This window comes from Plectropomus leopardus, chromosome 12, assembly GCF_026936395.1.
Source record: "Plectropomus leopardus strain MGB_pleo_1.0 chromosome 12, ASM2693639v1, whole genome shotgun sequence".
Taxonomy (NCBI): domain Eukaryota; kingdom Metazoa; phylum Chordata; class Actinopteri; order Perciformes; family Serranidae; genus Plectropomus; species Plectropomus leopardus.
Window position 1 is genome coordinate 25,760,860 of NC_142187.1, and position 17,440 is coordinate 25,778,299.

General features: G+C 36.6%; 1 protein-coding gene across 1 annotated transcript in view; it reads right to left on the reverse strand.

The window, feature by feature from the left end:
- pth1r (parathyroid hormone 1 receptor) overlaps positions 1 to 17,440 on the reverse strand; it is a 63,986-nt gene that overhangs the window by 6,393 nt on the left and 40,153 nt on the right. The window contains exons 5-12 of the mRNA XM_042498364.2: positions 14,965 to 15,059; positions 11,928 to 12,114; positions 6,392 to 6,545; positions 5,934 to 5,994; positions 2,518 to 2,584; positions 2,277 to 2,371; positions 1,350 to 1,491; positions 52 to 93 (exon numbers count right to left, since the gene is read on the reverse strand). Of these exons, the coding sequence (XP_042354298.1) occupies positions 52 to 93; positions 1,350 to 1,491; positions 2,277 to 2,371; positions 2,518 to 2,584; positions 5,934 to 5,994; positions 6,392 to 6,545; positions 11,928 to 12,114; positions 14,965 to 15,059 (843 nt within the window). The remainder of the gene's footprint in view (positions 1 to 51; positions 94 to 1,349; positions 1,492 to 2,276; positions 2,372 to 2,517; positions 2,585 to 5,933; positions 5,995 to 6,391; positions 6,546 to 11,927; positions 12,115 to 14,964; positions 15,060 to 17,440) is intronic.

Below are 17,440 nucleotides of genomic sequence, written 5' to 3' on the forward strand. Positions count from 1 at the left end.
TTAAACATTATGCAAGAGTTTTTGCTATAAAATGCAAAACTAAGTTCTTACCTCCCCATTGCAAAAGCAGTATATAATTGCAACTAAGAATCCCTGTAGAAAGAGAAGAGAATGATTTTCATGAATTTCAAGGTCAGCTGATGACATGTTAGCTGTGTAATTTGATATTTTATTAATATGGTATTATATTAATATTTTAAATCATCAGCACCCCCTCTTTTCCTCTTGAAACTGATTAAAGGAATACTTCAACCCCCAAATTTGAATTTGTATATCAATTTCTCACAGGGTGTTCAGCTGAATTCATAAATAAGTCTTACTTGTTGCCAGACTCCATTGACAAAACACTTAATTTTACCTCGCTGAACACAGAAGCTGCTGTTCTAACAGTGCCTTGATCCGTAGTGACTTTAATTTATAGCATGATTTTGGTGTTACTGAGTATACAACTGGATACATGAGAGTTTGATTACTCTGCACAGGTTGTGTGGAGTTTTAAACAGATGTTTGGATTTAGTTAAGCTGTTTTTTAAACTTCAAAATCCTCTATTTTGTTCATGGGAGGCATGTGAAAAGAATGTTTTCTGTGAGTAACTGGTATAAAATAGTCATTTTGGGGGTTGAAGTATTCCTTTAAGATCTATCCACAACCAAATATCTCAACATTAAGCAAGTATACTGAGAAAAAAAACTAAAAAACCTTTTGTTTTTACTCCCATTTTTACAGGTTTAAGTTAAAGACTTTTTCTGTGCTCTCAATAGATCTATTTCTCTCGAATTTCAGTCACAGATTTAACTTCTGTGTTGGTGAGCACTTCTCCTTTCAAAAGATAATCCATCCACCTAACAAGTGTGGCATTATCAAGATGGTGGACAATTCTGGATTTCAGCATGCCAAAGACACGCTCCCTCAAATCTTGCAACATCTGTAGCACTGTGTGATCAGACTGCACATTTCAGAGTGGCCTTTTATTGTAAACTCCCTCAGGCACACCTGTGGAGCAACGACGCTGTTTAATCAGCATGTTGATATGTTGCACCTGTCAGGTAGAGGGACTATCCTGGAAAAGGAGAAGTGCTTACTCACTAACACTAAATTTAACAAATTGTGACCAAAATTTGAGAAAGATGTTATCTATTAAGAGCATGAAAAAGTTTTTTTTTTGTTTTTTTTTAGGTAAAATTAGGAAACTGATTTCTTCCAGTGTTTTCCTGAGATGTTGGCAAAGTTTTGGGTGATGAAGACACATTAACCCCAAGGGCTTGTAAAATCCTGATCAGATCACCAGATTTGTTCAATATGAAGGGATACAGTAATATTTACATGTATAACATTTCTACAGCTTTACCTGGAAGGAGTTGAAAAGCATCTCATAATGCATCTGTATCAGCCAGGGAACTCCAGACACCTCTGTATACGGCATGGCGTGGAATATGATGTAGTGGACACCAAAGAGTGGCATCAGCACCAACGTGGACTTCAACAGTTTTCTGTAACAGCAACAAAAAAGTAACACTTCATTATCTTAAAAAATACTTGTAGTAGTAACAGCTAAACCTGTAAATAATAATTTTAAGTTGTTGAGGAGAAAGTTTAAGTAAAGAAAGCAAAACATTCTCTGTTTCCAGTTTCTTTACTGTAAAGATTTGCTGCTCTTCTCTTTTTTAAATCATTCTGAAATGAACATGTTAGAGTTTTGGTCTGTAAGTTGGACAAAACAAGCAATTTTAGTTGTAACCTTGGAATTTTTGATGGCCATTTTTCACCATCTTGCAAGATTTTATAGACAAAACAATCTCTTAAATAAATTTAAAAAAATTAATTGTAATTATAACAACAGCACACATTGATCTACATGTCTGTAAAGGTGCTAGTGTTAGCAAGCCAGCTAATTTTTAACTGTAGTCCTTTAGCCAGATGTTTTGAAACCTATAAAATGCTAAAATTCACAGACCAAAAACAGCTGGACACCATAAAGACAACAATAGTGATGGCAAACAGAAATTCTCAAGGCAGAACACAAGCCATGCAAAGCAACTTGAAACAGCAAAACATCAGCAGGAAAGAATAAGAAAGCAGCAACAGATCTATCTAATAATAATCAGTAGACGCACCTTGTAATTTTAGCCTGCCTGACACAAATGCAATCAGAGAAAATACATTGCTAGTTTTACATCAACTACATCATGTGATGAAAAAAATCAAAAGGGAACAGGTTGTCTTGTAAGTTTTAGAAATAAAAACAGAATTTTGCACACTAATAGTAACTCAGTACCTGTACTGTTGTCTTGTGTCGCACCTTCCAGCATTTGTTTCTCGTAGTTTAGTTGCCAACACTCTGATGATGTTCAGAAATAACATAAAATTAACCTGAAGACAAAATAGAAACATAATGATATTGGTTAGTGTAATTGAAAAACATAATAAGATGTTATCCCATGACTGTAATGGCACAGGTGCAGTAAAGCTCTATTATTTCCTTCTCAGCAAGGTGCAAGCTGTGAGCATGTACTTACCACTATAGCGGCCAGGATAGGCACTTGGTATATCCATTTCAAATTGCCTGCACTTAAGTCCCAACACCTGCAGTAGATAAACAAGAAAAACAGGAATACGCAAGACATAAGTGAGGATCAAGGTGTCTGGTTTAATGATCCAGGATCCCTCAGTTCCACACTGGTGTCTCGAACGACCTCTGCTATTGTTTCTCAGCATGATGGGATTTAGAGAAAGATTTCGACAAATGCTTACTCTGTCTCCCCCGACCTCAGAGTCTTGACACAAGTAACATATAAAACCACTGAGAAACAAGATCAAGTTGTCAAAATAAATATTTACAAGTTATTTCCAACCTACTGAATTGATGCATTACCCCTGGGCTTCACATAAAGCCCCCTTCATGTTTGAGGGATTTCGCAGTTCTGAAAAGGCTTTTTAAGTTTGCGCCAAGGCATTGAAATAACAAAATCTGTGCCTGTTTTTAGTTGGTATCAAAACAGTTTACTCAGCTTAAACTGTCACACGCAATTAAATTTTTATGAACCCCACAGCCTGTGGGTGGGTTTGTAAGGCATTTTCTTATAAAAAAAAAGAAAAAAAAAGTCTAAATGTCAGTGTTTATCATAGCCAGAAACTGTAGAAGCATAACTTATTGTCAGTATTTCAAATGATCCTGGGACATGTCATGTGTAACAAATGCTATGCGAAAAAATAAAGTGAAGCTTAAAATAGTGATAATTTATCAAAATCAGTTTATTCTACATGTGCAATTTAAAATTTTGCTGAAAATAAACCATTACTAACTATAACTGTAAAAAAAAAACCTAAATTCTGCGCTCCTCAGCACAACCGGGATGCAACGACTCCACTGAGACCAACAGTCACAGGACAAGAATGAAAGTTAAACTTTGCCAACATCCACACTAATACACCTTTGTTTTTAAAATGCAATGCGATTTCTATGTTCACCCATTGCTATGACTTCCTCTGGTGATAAATAATGCGCCCATTACCACTCTAAGATGTCGACGTACTTGCTTTTGAATGACTCCCAACCTGTTTTCTGCTGCCTTAACTGCCTTATACTCGTGTAAATTACAGTTCCACTTTGTCATCAGCCCAATCAAAGAAATGACTGGTCTTCCTTTTCAGCATCATTACTGTATTGTCTGTAACCAAGCAACCAACCACAGAGTAGATAATCTGCTTCCAGTTTAAAATCGGCACGCACATGCCTGGTGAATGTCATGGGATATGTGTTTTAGGGTGTTTTAATATGGAGGGTGGTTAGATCTGAAGCTGTGCTGTGCTAAAACGCTGAGTGTGTAATTTTTTTTGCTTGAAAGGGGCCTTTTTAAAAGAAAAAAAAACATTCGTGAACATATTAGTATGAAAGTTGGTGAAGATTCCCGGTCGTCCAGGTCATGGTAATTCTACATCGTTATATCAGAGGCAACTGGACTTCAGTTCACAGCTGAAGAGGTCTCTCAGATGAGATATGAAGGGTCTTCAAGAAACTCAAGCAAGTCCAGCTGCCTACGATATAGAACTTACAATAATAGTGTGTATGTGGTTTTAGTAGAAGTTGCAAAAATGTAAGCAGTTCAATTATAATATAGAGCATGTTGAGCCCCCTTTTCAACCTATTGGCAACACTTGTGGGCACTTGTTGCATATATGTATCATTTTTGGTCGAATACATTTTCGAAGAAATTCAGCTTGTGTTTTTTCCTTTTTTATGATTGATTGTTATTATAATTGTTGACATTATTGTTTACAGCACAAAAGACATTTTGAGTTTTCTCTACTTTTCGACATGAATGTGTTGTTTCTATAGATGTGCAGGACTAACATAGTGCACTGAAAAATGAGGCCACAGTGAGTAAAAAGTGACAAAGGCAAAAACACCCTGAAAATGCTTCTAACTCTGGCTTTAACTGATGATAAGACACTGAGGTCATCGCCAAGTTTTTTTTTTTATGCCCTTTAGTAGCAAAATTCATAGATCTGTGGACTAAAAAAGCATTGATAACAGGCAGCTAGTATTAACCAGTGTGATATCTACTGTAGACAGATTTGATTTTTAGCCAAATGCCAACTATTACATGGCCAAGCTGTGGTTACTATCATACTTGGCTTGTTTCTCTGCCCAAAAAGGCGTAAAATGGAGCTGCTCTCCTGCTGACTTAGAAGAGAAATATGTGGTTTAGTTCCACTGGACAGCTGTTGGATACCAGCAGCCGTAAGCTCTCAGCTTCAGACTCCTCAATGTTCAACTGTGGTAGAGAGCCCATGTGGAGACTACAGATAGTGCCAGTAAGAGGGGGCTGAGAGCCCGCCAAATTGGTTCGAGGCAGTTTTCTCTGTGACCATTCAGAGAAGGAAAGTGAATCGACTTGAGTTCTTCTTAGCTTTCAAACCTTTCCTCAAGCTTTACTACAGAAGTTTGTGGGAAATACTGACATTTTTATTATATTGCAACTAAGATCTGTGTGAAATGCTGCTTTTGTTACACCCTTTTGTGGATATGCATGTGTTTATTTTATTTATTTACTAATTTTATTTGTAAAGGGGCCATTTACAATATTAAACACACATGTATCATACTCATGCAGTTGCTCATTAGTTCACAATTAAATCAAAAAAATATTTTCTTGATGTTGGTCCCCAAGGTTTTCATAGAACTTGGCAAACAAGCTTATAAATATGCCTCTCCCTTTTCTTAGAATAACTTACAGATGGACCTGAAAATGTCGAAGCTGATTACTATCAGGGAATTTGAGTCAGTTTTAAAGGATCAGGAAAATAATACTCTCGGTCAATGTGATTGCTATTCAAATTGTCACTGATATTGTTTTAGAAAACTGTACATGTATATGAACTTGACGGTTCTTGTGCTGCATTTTAACTGAAAGTTATGCTTACTGTGTGGTGTTATGATATGCACCGGGCGATAGCAGTTTGCAACATTGCTGGCATCTCCCATAATATAAAGAGCTACAAAGTCCCTATAGGGTGTGCGCAAGGGGTGGTAAATCAGTCCAACAAACCCTGGACTTCCACCTTGGAGCCTGTTGTTTGCTTCCTGTGTGAATGTTTAGCCATACCATGATGGTTTTTTTTTAATCTAGCCATGTGCTTTTGTTGCCAAAACCTTAGGAGATTAATGTAAAAAAAATAAGTGTATAACCTATGTTGTACTCATATTTTGAAAAAGACTATAAAATTTGGAAATTGACACGCCATCCAAAAACATCCAAAACAGATGCAAGAGGGAAGTTCATCTCATCATATTTAGATGTGAATGTTCACTGACAAAGCGGCGGTATCCGCACACACTCCCCACGCTGAGCTGACACAGATAAGGTTGAAAATCAGCAAAGTGTCACTTTAGGTTTAACAAAAAATGTCTAGTAATATGCAGTTTACTTACTCTGTGTCTGCAAATGTGGCTCTCATAGTTGCCCAAACTGTCACAACCATAGCTGGTACTCCTGAAAAACAGAAAAAAAAATTACAAAAAATTGAAACAGATAAAATTCTCTAAATGATTCCAGAGGAAGTCCATAATTTGGTCATATAGGTAGAAGCTGGGTAGCACAGCATCCACATTGTATGCGCTGTGCTAATGTAACTTATACGCACAGTGTGTACAATGCAGGAACTGTAAAGCCCATATTCATGCAAAAAATGCAGTCATTTTTAATTGTCCTTACCTACTTATTAATACACTTAGGGGATTTGACAGCACCTTCCATGTTTCTTTTTGCAAATAACTAATTAGATTATCAAGAACTAAATAGTTTACTGAATGACTGAATTCATGCTGAGTCCACTAATAATATTGTAATCACGTGCATACAAGTAGAATGCAAATGATGCAAAACTCACCCCATCCAATCAGAGTAAATCCCCACAGATACTTTCTGTCTGAGAAGAAGGTCATAAAGATGAGGCTGTGGAGGTACAGACCCTCCACAAGGATCCAGTAGTAATTGGTGGCCAGAAAGTACAAGAACAAAGTCACAACCACCTTGCAGCCGATCTACAAACAACAGACAAGGAGAACAGATTTAATCACGCTGACAAAAAGTCACATTTTTTTGAACACTTTTTTTGAACCATATCTGTTTTCTTTCATTACTCACATTACTCACACAGTGCTATTGTAGCTCTACAACATAGCCAGTGTGAAACCTATATAGCTGTCCAAGCACATCGATCAGTTATCAGCGATGTTTGAACAAAAAGGGATACTTCTTTATAATTTTCCAATTTCCACTGTTTTGATTGTGTTTTATTAATTCTGATTTTGTTTTGCAGGGAGTGCAGTTGTTCAATGGAGCCGAGCAAAACTCCCCCCACCCCCAAGTTTGTAAAAAACACTTGAATTTGCAGTCTATTTAATTAAATTTAATTGAATTTTTGTTATACTTGTGTCTAACTTTTATTGGTATATATTACTTATTTTATTTTTCTTTTTTATTTATCTTAATTCATATGGTTTGTCCTCTTTTAATTATCTACTTTTAGAATTAGTACTTTATTTTATTTTATTTTACAATTTTTTTTATCATTTACTGACTCACATCTCTTGGTCTCTTTTATTGAGTCATTCCTTATTTTAATTATTATTTTATGAGTTTTTGTTTAAATTTTTAATGGATCTGATTCGCTTCTATGGTCAGTTGACAGCATTGTTTTATCCTGCAACTTGTACCTTGCAATTTTTGCAGTACATTGTGCTTCCATCTGGAACGAAATGTGCTATATGAATAAAGTTGGGTTTTTCTTTCTTCCCTTGCTTTGCAGCATTTTTTGTCACTGATCTTGACACAATAATACACACTTTTTGGTCGCAGTGCTATTTATTTACCAAGTCTTGCAATATGTTTTATTTTGCTGGGTTCTAAGCCCATGTGTGAAATAAAATTGAAGGTGTGGTAATTTCTCTATGTCTGGACCTTCAACTAGTCACTGAGAATAATTCTTGACTCCATAGCAACCACTGTAATAAAGGTTCATGTCATGTCATCTCATCTCATCTCATCTCATCTCATCTCATCTCATCTCACCCTTTAAAACACCACTGCAGATTACTAAATACGCACTCATGGATGTAAGCTGAAATACAATACAGTCCATCAAATCAGAAAACTACAGCAGACTCTGAATGTTGCTGCCAGAGGCTTCCCAGGAAAATCAAGAAGGTGGATGATACCCCTCGAGTTTTCAGATCTTTGCACCAGTTTCCTGCATGTCTCAGAATTGATTTTAAAATTCTATTGAGAGGAAGAGGAGGAAAGAGGAAAGGTGATGACTGAAGAGGATCTACAGGAACTTCCTGGGAGGCTGACATGAGATCACAAATCTTTGAAGTGCTGCTGGTAGTATTGATATGTAAATTCATGTCTATCACTTCGCTACTTCCGCACTGAACACCTCTATCTTTGATGGCTTTAACCTCCCCTCTAGTTCTGCCACATACGACCCTGTGCTTGGTTACTGTCACAACAAAGTCATGACAGAATGAGAGAAACATCACTTTGATAACATTATTGCAAATGAGTTAGAGTTTGTGTTCAATGTAAGACCTCATATATGAAGCTCTCCATAATCAGATTGAAAAAAGAAAGATTTTCTTGCTGAGCCTGTGTGAGGACTTTTACTGCACAACATGTACGTACAACATGATGTGTAGATTTCTTTGTGGATAATTAAATGAGATATTTTGTCGATAAAAAAAAAAAAGAAAGATTCATGCCTTGTTTATAATGCAGTCATGAAGCATGTCTGTTAAATTCCAAGTTTTCATAATAAGACCGCATTATTTCTGAAAGATTTGAGGAAGCTAATTAGGTATTTCAAACTAATTTATTCAAGTAATCAAGAGATTCACTATATTAGCATTACAAAGCGGCTGGAGCTGAAGGGAGGGGGCTGCTTGCGTGCCGATTCAGAGCCGGCTCAAACTTCCCAACTAGGCCAACTTTGATTCGCAAAGTTGGATTGTATTTTAATCCTATTGGCAAATTTGTAGTCGCAATGCAGCGGGTGAGTATTTCTTGCTAGATCATGAGCGACAATCAGCCTACAGCTGGTTCACCCATTTTAAATGGCATTAGTGTAAAATATATAACCACCACAATGTAAAGTGAACTCAAGAATTAGGATAAAGATTACCAGAAAACCGGAGGTGCCACAGCAGTGACCTGCAGCTCTTTTGTAAAAGTTACATGTTTTTTTTGACCATGTGAATTTCCCCTGGGCTCTGCTGACTCTCATTAGTGAGCAGTGAAAACTGGAGATGCCGTCGAACAAGTTGGTCAATCATTTGGTCACTCATCCATCCTCAATTTCAGTGAGAGGTACACAAGTGTGGAGTGCATTACCATCTGAAATTCAATTACAGACAGAGCCCAGGGTTTTTATCATGCATGCAAAGCATTGCCTGAAAATGGAGCAAACCTGTGAAAACTTGACTACGCAGGCTACAATCTTTGATCAAACATACAAACCCATGCGCACATTCATTAAGCACAATGCATGGATGTACATGTGTAGGCATGCACAAATACACACACATGCACGTATGCTTCATACTTGAGTAACAAAGTCATTGTTAAACTTTTTTCACTTTTTGCACTGTAATCCCATACTTCCTGTTTTCATTCTAAAAGCCTAAACAGGGACTGTATGCATTGCATCTACTCTGTATTTTACATATGAAGCAATGTTTTATGTTGAGCGTGTCAAATAAACAAGTAAATGCATACAATAATAACAATAATAATAATAATAATAATAATAATAATAATAATAATAATAATAATAATAATAATAATAATAATAATAATAATAATAATAATAATAATAAATAATAATAATAATAATAATACAAAAATAACAAGAAATATCCTAGGTTTGAAATGAGTAGGCAATCCTAGAACTGTGCCTTTCACTACAACATTACAAATGGCATTTTCAATTGACCTTGTTACAAAATATTTCTGTTTGAACAGAGGTTAAGTGGAGTCTTTTAAGGAATCCCCACCTTCCCACCCCCACAAATCCCAGGAGCACATATTGATTCAGTCAGGCATTGATTCAGCTCCACTTAAAGCCATCCTCCACAATGACTTTGGCTGTTGTTGCTGTATTGCCATGCCATGATTATTAGAAGCTAATTCCTCTCAGTGCTCCTTTCATCCACATTCATTACCCGTCTTGTAATTGTCATCTCTTCCTTTTCTCATCAGTTTGTATTCAAATATGCACTGTTGGTTTCTTGCCGTGGAGAGACACAGGTCTTTGATTTCGACATTTTTTTTCTATGAACATTATTTCTTAATTATGGAATAAAACTGATATTTAAAGCTGCAGATTATTAAATTCTTAAACCCTGTAGCTGTATTAAACAGCAACACAAAAGACAGATGTATAATCAGACAGGTTGATCAAATTATAATGAGTATGAAGTCAAAGTCAGCAAAAGAAATCAAATATGTGAAAGAAAGGTAGATGATTAAAATCTAATTTTAGCACCTCATATTGTCTACATAATAATTCATGAATTAAGAGGTTTTTTATACTGTAATTTATATGGTAATTTTCCAAATCTGTTGGATTTAGAAACAGCATGCCAAAAGTTATGTAGCCTAAAATATTTAGTAAATCCAAATCAACTTCACAAAGAAAACTGATTCATGTTTTTTAAATATATGGGCAGAATTAATTTAGCAGTACTAAATATTATAAATACAAATATATATGTATACACACACACACACACACACACACACACACACACACACACACACACACATACATACATACATATATATATATATATATATATATATATATATATATATATATATATATATATAAAATAATAAATATAATAATGACAAATGTCTTGGTGCAACAGTCAACAGATTATCTTAGATTTACAGAGACAGTTACTGTACATATTTTTGATATATCTACAGTAGTTTTTCAGATAAAGCCCAAAAAGTGTTTAAACAGGATTTTTTTTTGCTTAAATCTACATCATTTTTCCTGTGCTGTATTGAGATATCTTTCGCATACATTTAAACCTTTTAAACCTGAGCAAATTGGTTTGATTTCTTATGAAAACATGGCTAAAAAGGCAGTGAGCAAGTGTGAGAAATGCTACACAAATTGCAAGGAATTAGGGAAGGGTGACAAGAAAATGAACTGAAAATTAATTTTAAAAGACAGACATTGAGAAATCATTAGCAGTTAAAAATAATATTTGAAAAAATATAGAAAACTATACTTTTAATAATAATAATAATAATAATAATAATAATTGTAATTATTCTTAACTGTTTTATCTTTATATTTATTAGGTGATTTACTCAACTTATTACTTTATCCTTTGAGGTCAAATATCTGTTTTACAAGCAGAGACATGGCCAAGAATAGCAGCGACCAGGTTTCAACGATTAACATAAAACTAATATAAAGATGCAGAGAAAAAGATTTGATAACATTAAAATGATCATATAAAGCATTTGCAGACAGACAGCCTGGACTCTTTATATTTAACCGTAGTTTTGAACTCATTCAGCGTCACTATGTCTCACAGCTTCGGCTCATGATTCTGCAGATCGTTCAAGAACCTAAAAGCTTTTTTTTATCAGTGCTGATCTGACTTTGGGCATACCAAAACATAAAAATTCTTGAAAATGCAGATTGTAATTTCTGTACTTCATATTAAAAGTGAAGATAAATAGTTAGGAATTTTACCAAGAATAACACATAATGACTGAAGCAGTGGTCTTATGTGGTACATGCATGACAGTATGCAAAAGCACAAACATCTATGTTGCTTCAGCATGTACTCTAATGAAGCACATTTAATGCAGTCCATAACTCAATTTGGAGAGCCACAGGATATGTGTGCACTAAATATATTGCGCAAATTGTTTGTTTGCATATTAAAGCATGCATGAAAAGTACCCAGTCCTTACCCATTTTTTAAACTTGACTCTGAAAGGGAAAGCCAAGTACTGGCCTAGTAAAAGCTTGGCACGGTGACAAACAGTGCAGTTTATTTGCTCCAGCACTGGAAAAGCAGGTGAGACTCTGCAAAATACCACTTCCTCCTTGGAAGCAAAATGCCCATCGACACTGCAAGTCAAATTATCTGCGCTTGTAATGCAATCAAACAAGAATGATTGCTGTAATGACTGTTTGGAAAAAACTGAAAATCCTTTATATTGCATATCAACCCTCAATCCTCCCATAAATACTGTATGTGCATAAAATCACTTTATGTGTCTTGTTGCTTATGACTGTATATAAATTGAAACTCCTCTATGAAAAAAAGTTCAGTATGTGTTTCTCCTTCTCTTCATATTTACTTCAAGGACACAGTGTACTGTGTTTGTGTACTTACGAACTGTGTTTTGTTGGCTGGTGGGGCCTCAGTGATGGACTTGAGGTCTTCCACTGTGACTCTTTCCATGTTCTCTAAGGCCGATCCAGAGTAGAGCACAACATCTTTCACAAATATACTTATAGCTCTTAGCATGTAGGACACAAATAGGTGCATGTGGATGTAGTTCCTGGTGCAGTGCAATCGTCTGGGGAGAAAACAAACAAGAGTGGCAAGGTCAAAAGATAGATCCGTCGAAAATATGTGTTTGTGTGTGTATGTCTATGTGCGGGCTGGCACACCTTCATGTCAGTAAGTATTTTCACACACACACATGAACAATACTCATCCTAATTAGAGCCAGCTGAATTCCACGCTGACTATTACACATTCTTGAGATTTAGGGGCTTGAAACGCACAAATATTGAATTGCTCGGCTCAAAGTGAGCTGTAAAAACAAAATTGCAAGCATGTGTTGAGAAAAAAAGCATGCGAATTTCCCTTCCAGACAAGCACGAGTTTATCCGTCAAAAGTTCTTCCAAAACATCCTGTCTGAGAGGTTATTATGGAGAGAGCTTTGACGTGATGTTACAGCACTGGAACCAGCTTGCCGGATCCATACAATAAATTCTAACATTGTTGCAAAGTCAAAAAACAAATATCAATGATAATATGACAGACAATTTAGTCATGGTTTAATAAACTCCAAAAGCCAACTTGAATTAGACTATTCTTAAGTCTATTTTACAAAAAAGTCTAAATACTCAAATTATCTTACTGCCATCTATTATTGACTGATTTTCTTGTAAAGCCTCATTAATGAGCTAATTATTTGACAAGTTACTGTACTGTCAGAGAGCTATTGATTTAAGACGAAAACTAATCTAGGGTACATTTCCATGGAGAAAAAAATCTGAGCACAACTGCTAATGTGAAATATCCCTTTTCTCTCCCTGGAAAACATTTATGAGCTCTCCTGTCTAAAAAGCTGACATTTGAAGGGGAGGCATGGCTGGAGTGCTCCACAGCACAGAGCCAGAATGTCAGATGGGCCCCTGGGATAACTTATTAAACTCATTTGGCCCATAGATTTCCTGGTGCCAGTTGGGAGCGTTCCTAAAGCCGTCTGACTGCCTGCCTGTATGGTAAGTCACGCTGGTGGGAACATTGGTAAACAGCGCCTTCACATCGATTCCTGATACTCCCCATGCTCAACAAAATAAGCAAATAATGACAAATGTGCCCTGCATTAATCAGTTGTGAAAAAAAATGTTGTGTTGCTGCACAAAAAAAATGAATTCAGCCTTGTTTTAGGTTTTTTTACTTCAATTAAGGAGAGTTGCCGCTAAGGCAAAAGAGGTAAGATAAGACTGACTGATGTACATCATATGTGATTTGGACTATCAAGCAATTAATTTTTGAAATCACAATTAATCACAGAATTACTAAAGTTAATTTTGAATAATCCCATTCGTTTTTAATCCCATGTATTCAATTCCTTTATTTTGCATTAAAAACTGTTTTGAGGTCCATATTGACAAAGTGAGGCAATAACTATTTTACAATTCTTCATATCTTTTAAGAACTTATTTTGTCTTTATGTTCAGTTCACATCCATAAGCCTTCTCAGTGTTATTTCTGTTAATTTGGCAGCACATCCAACTGGCCATACAACCACAGAGCACATGTAACCACATCAGCCCAGGACCTCCACATTCACTGTCTTTGCCTGAAAGATCGTCTGAGAGCAGCATCGTGGACAGCTGATAATAAGCTAATGATAGCTAATAATAATTGATTTGAAGAACCTAAGAATTTCTGCACAAATTGCCAGAAAACCATCTCAGGGATGCTCATTTGCATACTTGTTGTCCTCGCCCCGACATCAGTTCGCCATCATAACCAACCTTTGCGGTTGTATAGATCTTTGTCATTCTGAAGTGGTCAAATACTGCCACTTTGTCAGTGACTTCGGCATAAGATATCAACACCAAAAGCCACCTTCACCGTGATATGATACGCCCTCAGCTGTAAATTTACAACACCGCCAGGCAGAACCTGTCGCGTTGCATGATACGCTGCCGGATGGCATCAGGTTGAAACGCTGGCAGTAATGACGTAATGTAAGGAGCTGGAAGGTCCATATACAGTGGAATGATGGCATGGTGGATGAGTCCAGCAAGCTTTTCACTTCACAAATGAATGTAGAGCCAAACCATGATGGTGTCATTAGTTGCCACGTGCTTTTGTTACCTAAACCTAACCATGTGCCTTTGCTGCCATCCCAGCAGGGTTGCGGGTTCAAGGAACTTCAACAGCAGACACAGGGGGATACCTAGAGTGCAATGTTTAGTCGTGGAAGTCCACTGACATAGCAGCAATATGTGACAACCTTGGAGGAGAACATGTTGGGTTGTGAGGCTGGTTGAATGTACTGCCAAATTAATGTATTCAAAGTTTTGTGTTTCAGTGCCAAATTAATGTATTCAAAGTTTTGTGTTTCAGTGGGGAAAAAGGAAAGAACACCTTGCAGCTTAAGGACTGTTATCTTTGTAAACTTGGTAGATTAACAAAATCATTATGCGAGCTTTGTTTATTTGCCATCCAAACCTGAAATCAGCATAAAAATAAAAAAGAACCTAAATGTCAGACAATGGAGCAAGCCTGGAGGCAAACTCCTCTTCAAAGGTGGATGTATCACAGTTTGCTGAAAACCAAAGGTAATGTTTGATACAGTTTGCATGCTTCATGTTGTTGCCGTGACACAAAATACTAGCACTGCATGCATACATAGCTACAGCAAACTGCACGATATCATGATAAAGCCATTAAGCCATTGTTAAATTAAATGCTTTCTGCTTCACTGTATGTTTGCGTCTAATGACGTGGTAAGAGTGGAGCTTTCAATGTGCTATCATTAAATCTATTGCACTCTGTTTTGATCCGTGCTGCAGCGGCTCTGACCTTAATTTCTGACCCTGTATCTAAATCCCCCTTTTGGGAGCATCTGTGATTAAGACGATTGATTGGAAATTTCCAGTAACAGCACTGACTCACCGGAAATATCCCAAGATGACGACAGCCACCATGAGTGATCCCAGAGAGATGGAGTACCCGACTGTGTAGATGAGATACAGACGGTGAAAGACATCCTGTTGATAGAGAGGAATTTGTTAGAATGTCAACAGTGAGGCAAAAATTTACAAAAAGACTAAAGCATATCCCCTCTGTTCTGCAGTGTTAATACTGCACATTTTAATTAAATTACTGAAGTTTTGTGTGAAAAGATCTGTAATTATCTTCTCTTTTTAGCAAATTTCATGAAAACTCTGCCAACAAATATTAATTCATGTCTCGAAAAATAATAAACTGCAGCAGCACTAGCATCAGAGAGCACGATGGGCCGACGGGTGGAAATTGGCTTGATGGCAATGAGCAGCTTACAAGAAACGGCCCAAAAAAATTAGCAAGAAATTTGCAAAAAGTTCAGAGAGTTACTTAAAAACAAGTAAAAATAAACATAAAAAAGGAGAAGAAATGTTAAAAAAAACAACAACAAAACATCAGAAACAAAGGGGGAAGTAAATGACCTCAATAACAGGCTAAAAAATATCTGGCCTTTTTTTTCCACAGTGTTTTTGAAAGACATCAAACCAATTCTCTCTTCTCTATTGAAGAGAACTGATTCAAGTGTTAAAGGGTTAAATACACTAAGCTGCAGGGTTATTCTTTGTGCTCGTAACATTACAAGTTCAAATTTTGGTGACAACATTACTTAGGGCAAGTGATTTTATTACAAAGAGCATGTTTTCATAATACTCTCACTATATTTGAATTTCCACCCCTCAAAAAAGCGTAACTTCAGAATGTCTTAACTTCAGCGAGTTTAAAAATGCATTGCCATCTGGTGACAGAAATGTCTCAAGCACCCAGAAGTTACTGATGGAAACAACATTTGACATGGGTGGCGGAGCTGAGAAAGGCTGGGTGGGGCAGTTTGATCTTCCAGCAGCGTGCTGGCAGTCAGAGGACACTGTAAGGAGAGCCACTAACCAGACCTTCTGTGCGTCAACATGCTGAAAGGGCCAAGAGCCCCGTGTGATGTAACCAGATACTCCACTGCTGTTATCATTTAGCATCAGGATCCTGAGCCAAAAAAACGGGTGTCTTAAGTTGTGGTGGTGGTCTGCGGTATGGCAGTTGTGCTGTGTGGGGCTTTCATTCGTGCATATGTATTTGTCATTAACTGCTGCAACCGCTCCCTCGGGAGCCCATCAACATAAACATCTGAAGTCAGAAAGAAACTGAAGGGCGCCATGATGAGGTTATACCCACATCCTCCACACCGCATTCAAGCAGGGGAGAGGAAAATGTATGTGGGACTGCAGCTGCTGTTTGTAATGTTTCATGGCAAAAAAAAGAAAAAATCAAATTAATGTTTTTTATCAATTAGTGACTGACTGGTCTATTTTTCTATGTCCCCTATTGGCAACATTTTGTAAACACACCAAAAAAACTGCAGAGCCACATAACCCTATGAAACCTGAGCAAATTGGCTTGATTTCTCTCAATACCATAGAAAAAAAGAAGGCAATGAACAATTTAACAAGAAATGACCCCCAAATTTGCAAGAAATCAGTACAAAGTTAAAGATTTAACTGAAATTAGCAAAACAACAACAACTGAAGGAGGTAAAATAACAAAAACAGGAAGTGACCTGGAAAAATAAAATAAAATAATAAATATATCTTTGGAGTCTAAATTTAAATATATAATTATAGTAATTTTAAAGTTTTCTTTATATTTTCCCTTGTTAATTGATAATTCTCTATCATTCTCTCTCTCTCTCTTTCTCTCTCTCACACACACACACACACACACACACACACACACACACACACACACACAACTTGTAGCTAATTTTTACATCTTTTTCTCATCGCTTTTTACTCTACTACTACTTAATTTGTGGGAAAGGCATCTAAACACAGCACAAGAAAAACTGATGTTGATCCAGGTTTCAAAGGGTTAACACCAGCCTCTAATATAATTATGCACCTCATCCATCGAAAGACTGTTTACTGTTTTATATGTGAGATTATTAAAATGCTTCCAGACCATAATTAAAAAATAAATATACCATAAAAATTCCTCAAAAAGCCACGTCAGCATAATTACTGCACATAATGTAATTTTACTTAAACAAGAAAAACTTGTCCATATCACACAATAACGGCTGAGAAAGTGCTATTTTCCCATTTATAGCCACGCTCTAGCTGTTTTCCACAGCTTCTTACAATACCCAGTAGTCCCATTCACTGCCAGTGTTATGTTCTGACATCCAACCCTCATGCAATGATAGAGCGAGAAACACTGGGAGCAACTGCAATCAGGGTTACATCTACCTTTGTCAGTCACATGGGGATGACGGTAGTAAAAGGTTGCCGTGCTTGGTTTACAAAACAGCTCTCTCAACATGTGCTGTGGTGCGGTGGTGATGTCAGGGCTTATGGTATTTATGGCCCCAGGTTTG